Raw genomic sequence first — 8,173 nt, 5'->3', positions numbered from 1 at the left:
CACTTTTAAATTTTTATTCTCCTCTTTAGAAACAACAGCTTTGTTTTCAGTCACTGTCAAAAATAACAAGCATAAATCCTCCAGCTCTAAGCTAAGTTTGGAACCTCTCCACAAACAGCGGAGGTCTCGCGTCAGAGTCTCTCAATCCTTTCTTACGCACACATGCACACGCGCCACTGTCACCCAGCACAAGGCATCCACGCGAGGATTATGGCGGCACTGTGGAGATAATATTATATCATAGCAACACCATGGCGATGCTGCCTACAGCGGAAACAAACATTAAAGCCAGGGCAGTACCACGATGGAGCGAGTTTTCATCTATTGCTTCCCTACGGATGGTGTGTGGAAATTTCACATTTCAGCTTATCAATATGATAGGAAGACCCTGAAGAGCTGTGATGGCACAGAGAGCGCTGCAGAGAGTTTACAGTACGGGCTGTAAGTGTGTTTGAAATGCAGATACACGGGCACAACCATGCACACACGCTAAGTTTCAAACATGCTTCCCAGAAGCAGTGAAATGGTCTCATGTCTTAGACATTGTATAACACAAAAGAGAAAAAAAAACAAAAACAAAACAACTATAATACCATATACAGAGATAAAAGAACACCTTTGAATAAGATTAACACTGAAAGTGGGGACTGAAAAAGGAAATCATCTGTGAAATCGTACATAAAATATTAAAAACACATTTATGGACCCAGTGATTGCGTCCCCTTCGATGTGGTTCAGGACTCTTTGTGTGGACCTTCTATATGAAACAAGTGGACTTTCCACAACACGGTGCTGACAGGTGTCCATATTTTGTTTCATTTTTTTTTTTAAAGGAGTTCTGATAGTTTTGTGTAATTACTTTTATACTTTTATAAGTGCAAATGGAGCAATGATTTGGCATGTCGTCAAGCTAAAGCTGGAGATACAGCATATTCCCATGTTACTTGTAAAGAGTTCACTGGTATAAAGTCCAGTTACAGGTGAGCGAGACCCGTTTTTACAGCTTCATTTAAAAACAAGATCAGTAGAATAAGTAGGCCTTGTGACGTTTCGCAAATATTGAGAAATGTAATAGTAATAAATAATAGTAATAGTTATTTTAATAATATATGAGCTTCAATTAACAGTTGATTTGAAAATAAATTTACATGATATGTAAATCGTAGATAAGTACAACAGGGATTAGAGTGTTATCTCATCATCTCTCATTGTTTTGTTTGTTCCAGATGTTAAAAATAAATGCTAAGTATTTGGTAGAACAAACCAAAGCAATAAATAGGGAATTCGCTTTCTATCTACAAGACATCATCCTTTTAATAATGCACTTAGCTTACAAGTACTTGCAAAGTAAATTGCTATTCTGATGATTGAATGTCTAGTAACACATTCAGAACTGGAAATAATCTTGAAATTGTGACTGAAAAGCAATATCATAATTTATATTATAAATTAAAGTACTACGTCGAAAAATACCTGGAAATGAGAATAAAAACACTTTCCTCCTATGTGCCCACTCAGCATAATGTACAGTCCAAGTCAGAAGTTTACATCAACTCACCATGGATATGAACATCATTTTAATTTGGGGTTTTAATGATTTATATATATGTATATATATAAATTATCTGCCATATATATAATTATTTGCCATTATTCTGACTGGAGTTGATCACTCCTCTTGACATAACTCACACAGCTTGTTAAAAGTCATCTGCTTTGTGGCATGGCCTTTGTTTTTTATAGTTTACAAGCAAAATTGATCGGAAAGTTGACAAAAAAAACAAAACATAGTAGCAGTTTTTGTTTTATAATCAATTTACTCTGAAAACCCACATTGGATGGGTCTTATAAATCTTTAAAAGCCCCAAATTACTGATTTCATATCTGACCAGAACTGTAACTTAGCACCAAGAAAAGATCGCCTGGGTGATTAAACTGGTTTTCAGGATGAAGAAATATGTTTGAAGCTCAGTTCTTCGCCTCAGGACTCTGATCGCCTGGGAGGAACGAGGAGCGGATCCTCTGGGCTTCATTAACACACAAATGACCAAACGCTTTGTTGTACCATTCTGGAGATCTTCCCCTGCAACGATGATGACAAATTAACATGTCATAAATTTCAAATCTTGCTAAAAACTTGACTGTAAATGGATGATGAAGCCCTTCCACACCTGAGATCGACTCTGGAGATGTGTGTGAGCCTGGTCTTCCCCGTCCCACTGGGCTCCAGGAGGTACTGTGACTCCAACACAACCCCCCTCACAGCTCCAACACGCGGGCTGTCGTCATGCTCGACGGACACGCACACCAGCGCACAGGACTCTTTACAAAGGTCTGTACGCCACGATCTGAATGGTGTAAAAACATTGTGAGGTTAGAGCTTCATTGAAGAAACTGGGAACAAATGAAATCTAACTATTGAGATACTCTTAACTACCACTTCTTTGTAGTGCTAGTTTAATGTTTTTAAAGAGATAATATTGTGTATTTTCCAGGAACATAGTGCCACTTGACAACACAATCAAGTTACTATATTACCTTGTTATAAAAATGCTGTATATATCAAACTTGATTTTGAAGAAATTTTGTCTTCACAATTTGATGCCATGTTATTGGTTTCTATCTCCTTAAGAAGCTTCTTCTCGTTCCGACACTTCGGCTTCAGTACGTCATCACAACAATGCCGTTAACAACCGTACAAATCATGTCTTTATGTCAATGTTAACTCTTCTTAAACGCATTGGACTGAGAACTGGTTCGTGTGATAAACAGGCGTGCAGCTCCATCTGAGGTCTGCTAATTGCTGCTGCCTCTAGTCTTGTGGAGCAGAGAGAGGGAGGGGTGCTCTGTGAGGGAGGCAAAGGTTCGGCAGAAGACTGCAGCTCTAAGGAGAAGAGCTTTGTGAAAATAAGCAAAATATTTGGGCACCTCTAAATTTTCTGCCACTTGAAATTCAAGAACTTTTTCAAATATGCATGAAAGAATCAAAGCAACACTCCAGGTGTGTTATTGATGAGGGAATAACATGACATAAATCTAAAAATTATCAATTTTACGTAATACCCCATTAAAAACATGATCATGACACTCATTTCTTATTCATGTAAAAAATAGGCAGAATTAGTCTCTGAACATTTAACTCTGCTATCTGACCTTAGTGGATTAAAAAAAGTGCAGTCTTTCTATTTTATATAATTACTGTTAACTGATTAAATACATGCTTGTTTTGATATGTTAAAAATCTTTAAACTGTTACTAAGACTCACTGCATGTGACAATTTTTGAGAAAATATGATTCACTCAGTCAGATTCACACACACACGCACACACACAAATACGCCCACCCACATATACACACGTGTTTCCGCACATGTGTCACATTGTGCATTAATCATACCTTAGTACCACATAGTCATAGCAGGGCAGAGGCGCCATATTGCAGCAGGTGTAATGATACACGTCTGTTTGTTTGTCCAGCGTTTCCAGAACCTTCTCCTGCTGGAGGTCTGTCTGCCACAGCAGGCGCTCCTTCATGAGCCGCTGCAGGACCTCAGAGGGAGACGCCGACACCTCGAGACAAACCCGCCACCTCCTCAGAGGATTCCCGTCTCCAACCTTACACACAAATATTGGAAATGTTAAAAAGTGTTGAAAAGAAAATGTCTTCAAGTTCCTGATTTCTATTTCAAAAATTTTGCGTTTCGGTTTTTCTGCTTTGGCAGTGTTGACCACATGAGATTAATAACTGTAGATTATTTTCTAAAGATCCTACTAATCCCTACCGCCTTATCTTTTTTATTCTCGACTCCTCGTCTCCAAAATCCCACCATATTGGAACAGAATGATCTCCCACCTTTTTAAATGCCAGCTCCGTGTTGTCAGAAGACAAGCGGGACACCCAGCCTTTACTCTTGTCCTTGGCCTCTTTCAGCAGGTTCTGGATCAGCCCTTCTATGTGTGCGTTGTAGGATGCTTCCTCATCCTCTTCTTCCACTTCCTCATCCACATCTTCCTCCTCCTGGACCTTGCAAAGCTCCTCCAGCGGGGGCACCATCAGCGCAGCCTCCATGTAGGAGTTGCGGGACTGGGTCACCATTTCCTCTGGGATCTGAGCAACAACCGGAAAAGATGTGCCACAAAAACCAATCAGCTCAAGAAGGACAGAACAGAACAGAATATGAAGAATTTGCACTGGCAAAATAACTTTCTTTTACTTCAGAAACCATTGAAAAATTTAAGAACATTTTTACCTTTATGTTCAAACTAAAATTATGAGTTAATTGTCTGTTTTCTCTATCTTTTTTATCGCTTAGTGTTCTGCCAAAGCTGAGTGTTTGCATAGCCTAAAAGGAGCATATACAGTCATATTCAACGTCATATTCAACAGACTAGAATACATGCTCCAATGAATCCCAGATTAAAATCAGCTTTTCAAGGTAACATTTAAGGAGGTATGAAACAGACTTTTTATAAAGTCCACATTTCTGTAATAGAAATATTTATTTTTATTAGTAATTATAATCTTAAATGTGTTTTTATTAGGGCTGCACAGTGGTGCAGTTGGTAGAGCTGTTGCCTTGCAGCAAGAAGGTTCTGGGTTCAATTCTGGTCTTTCTGCATGGAGTTTGCATGTTCTCCCTGTGCATGCGTGGGTTTTCTCCGGGTATCCCAGCTTCCTCCCACAGTCCATAAACATGACTGTCAGGTTAATTGGTCTGTCTAAATTGCCCCTAGGTGTGAGTGTGTGTGTGTGCATGGTTGTGTGTCCTGTGTGTCTCTGTGTTGCCCTGCGACAGACTGGCGACCTGTCCAGGTGACCCCGCCTCTCGCCTGGAACGCTAGCTGGAGATAGGCACCAGCAACCCTCCAGACCCCACTGAGGGACAAGGGTGTAAGAAGATGGATGGATGGTGTTTTTATTAGCTGTAAGTGGAAAATCAACAACATTAACAGAAACAAAGGCTTAAATGTGTCAATGTAATGTGTTTCACTTAGTGAATTGAGTTACTGAAATACATGAACTTTTCATTAATATTCATGTTTATTGAATATTAGTGAATTTTTAATTTAATCCATTTAATTCCTTATCACATATTGTTCTGCACACATTCAAAACTCTGCTCTTACACTAAGATGACTTCTCTTGAGTGCCCAAACTTGCAAGAATATTCCTGCACTCAGATTTAATGCATGTTGCATAAAATCCTGTTTAAATCTTTCACATCACAAGTAGCATGAGAATTTTGCATTAACATCACTGCCTTTTATGGGGCGTTTCTGTTGTGTTCAAAGCAGTTCACTTCAGAGACATCCCAGCACTGAAGGAACGGACTGAGAGAGTTGAGCAAGAGGAACTGCAAGCCAGCTCAAATCTGATGACATAAAGTTTTGAGGGGGAAAGGAGCATGTCAGCAAGAAATACATCTTTTTGTGTGAGTAGGTTCTTTTTTTGTGAGTGAATATAAGAAACTTGGTCTTAACATTAAAGTGAATGCTTTTAGATTGCAGTGTTTTCTGGCTGGGACTCAGATGGCTAATTTTAAATATCTTAAATTGTACAGATTGGTGTTACGAATAAGAAATTGTGATCCCCCCTTCTTTTGACATATCAAAAGAAGGGGGGACATATCAATCAATATATATATATATATATATATTGATTGATATGTCCCCCTTCTTTTGACATATCAAAAGAAGGGGGACATATCAATATATATATATATATATATATATATATATATATATATATATATATAATAATAATAATAATTCCCTTCTCACCCTCCGCGGGTGGTCTGTTTCATCCTCTGAGCTCGGGTCCTCTACCAGAGGCCTGGGAGCTTGAGGGTTCTGCGCAGTATCTTGGCTGTGCCTAGAACTGCACATTTCTGGACTGAGATGTCTGATGTTGTTTCTGGGATCTGTTTTAGCCACTGCTCCAGTTTGGGGTGACTGCCCCGAGGGCCCCGATGACCACAGGCACCACTGTGGTCTTCACCTTCCAGGTCTTTTCCAGTTCCTCCCTGAGGCCCTGGTACTTCTCCAATTTCTCATGCTCCTTTTTCCTGATGTTGTAATCACTTGGTATTGCTACATCCACCACAACGGCTTTCCTCTGTTCTTTGTCCACCACCACAATGTCCGGTTGGTTCGCCATTACCATCTTGTCTGTCTGGATCTGGAAGTCCCACAGGATCTTAGCTCGGTCATTCTCCACCACTTTTGGGGGTGTTCCCCACTTTGATCTCGGGGCTTCCAGTCCATATTCTGCACAGATGTTCCTGTACACTATGCCTGCCACTTGGTTATGTCGTTCCATGTACGATTTCCCTGCCAGCATCTTGCACCCTGCTATTATGTGCTGGACTGTCTCAGGGGCCTCCTTGCACAACCTACACCTTGGGTCTTCTCTGGTGTGGTAGATCTGAGCCTCTATTGCTCTGGTGTTTAGGGCCTGTTCCTGGGCGGCCAGGATGAGAGCCTCTGTGCTGTCCTTGAGTCCAGCTTTCTCCAGCCATTGGTAGGTTTTCCTGACATCAGCCACTTCAGTTATTTGTCGGTGGTACATCCCATGTAGGGGCTTGTCCTCCCATGATGGTACTTCCAGCACCTTGTCTTCTGTTCCCCATTGCCTGAGACATTCGCTGAGCACATCGTCCGTTGAGGCTTTGTCCTTGATATATTTATGGATCTTGGATGTTTCATCCTGGACAGTGGCTCTCACACTCACTAGTCCTCTGCCTCCTTCCTTACGGCTCGTGTACAGTCTCAGGGTGCTGGATTTGGGGTGGAATCCTCCATGCATGGTTAGTAGCTTCCTAGTCTTAACATCCGTGGCCTTCATCTCTTCCATTGGCCAGCTAATTATTCCGGCAGGGTATCTGATTACTGGTAAGGCATAGCTGTTTATTGCACGGATCTTGTTCTTGCCATTGAGCTGGCTTCTCAGGACTTGCCTTATTCGTTGGAGGTATTTGGCTGTGGCTCCTTTCCTTGTGACCTCATTGAGGTTGCCATTTGCTTGTGGTATTCCCAGGTACTTGTAGCTGTGCTCTATGTCTGCTATTGTTCCTTCTGGGAGTGAGACCCCTTCTGTGTGGGCGACCTTCCCTCTCTTTGTAACCATCCGACCACACTTCTCTAGTCCGAATGACATCCCAATGTCAGTGCTGTAGATCCTGGTGGTGTGGATCAGTGAGTCGATGTCTCGCTCGCTCTTGGCGTACAGCTTGATGTCATCCATGTAGAGGAGGTGACTGATCGTGGCCCCATTCTTGAGTCGGTATCCGTAGCCAGTCTTGTTGATGATTTGGCTGAGAGGGTTCAGGCCTATGCAGAACAGCAGTGGGGACAGAGCATCTCCTTGGTATATGCCACATTTGATGGACACTTGTGCAAGTGGTTTGCAGTTGGCTTCAAGGGTGGTTTTCCACAGCCCCATCGAGTTTGCAATGAAGGCTCTTAGAGTCCTATTGATGTTGTACATCTCTAAGCATTCAATGATCCAAGTGTGTGGCATTGAGTCATAGGCTTTCTTGTAATCAATCCAAGCGGTACACAGGTTGGTGTGTCGGGTTTTGCAGTCTTGGGTGACTGTGTGGTCTACAAGGAGTTGGTGTTTGGCTCCTCTGCTATTTATGCCTATGCCCTTCTGTGCCTTGCTCATGTATTTATCCATGTGCCCGCTTATCTTAGCCGCTATGATGCCTGACATGAGCTTCCATGTTGTAGATAGACAGGTTATTGGCCGATAGTTGGATGGGACTGAACCCTTCGAGGGATCCTTCTGTATCAGGATTGTGCGCCCTTCAGTTAACCATTCAGGGTGAGTCCCATTTTGTAGCAGCTGGTTCAGTTGAGCTGCCAGTCGCTCATGGAGGGCAGTGAGTTTCTTAAGCCAGTAGGCATGGATCATGTCAGGTCCTGGTGCTGTCCAGTTTTTCATACCCGAGACTCTGTCTTGGACATCTGCCACAGTGATGGTTACCGGGGCTTGTTCCGGGAGGTTGCTGTGGTCCTCTCGTAGAGAGGTTAGCCACTGTGCATTGCTGTTGTGGGTTGCCTCCCTTTCCCATATGCCTTTCCAGTATTGTTCAGTCTCCAGCCTGGGTGGGTCTGCTCTGTTGTTATTACCCTGCCATTGAGAGTACACTTTAGCTGGTTGGGTGGCGAA

The 8,173-nt window shown here is 42.1% G+C and overlaps 1 protein-coding gene across 5 annotated transcripts in view; it reads right to left on the bottom strand.

The window, feature by feature from the left end:
* The window catches only part of stard13a (StAR related lipid transfer domain containing 13a), a 66,463-nt gene continuing 58,290 nt past the window's right edge, over positions 1-8,173 (bottom strand). For all 5 annotated transcript variants that reach the window (XM_081615382.1, XM_081615384.1, XM_081615383.1 and 2 more), the window contains 4 exons: positions 3,854-4,108; positions 3,398-3,615; positions 2,172-2,348; positions 1-2,083 (listed from right to left, as the gene is read on the bottom strand). In XM_081615382.1, coding sequence (XP_081471508.1) covers positions 1,969-2,083; positions 2,172-2,348; positions 3,398-3,615; positions 3,854-4,108 — 765 coding nt within the window. In that variant the 3' untranslated portion in view covers positions 1-1,968. The remainder of the gene's footprint in view (positions 2,084-2,171; positions 2,349-3,397; positions 3,616-3,853; positions 4,109-8,173) is intronic.

The sequence above is a fragment of the Poecilia reticulata genome, chromosome 14, assembly GCF_904066995.2.
Source record: "Poecilia reticulata chromosome 14, P_reticulata-male-v2, whole genome shotgun sequence".
Lineage (NCBI taxonomy): Eukaryota > Metazoa > Chordata > Actinopteri > Cyprinodontiformes > Poeciliidae > Poecilia > Poecilia reticulata.
Note: the sequence above shows the minus strand (reverse complement) of the source record. Positions and strands in the feature narration are given on the sequence as shown.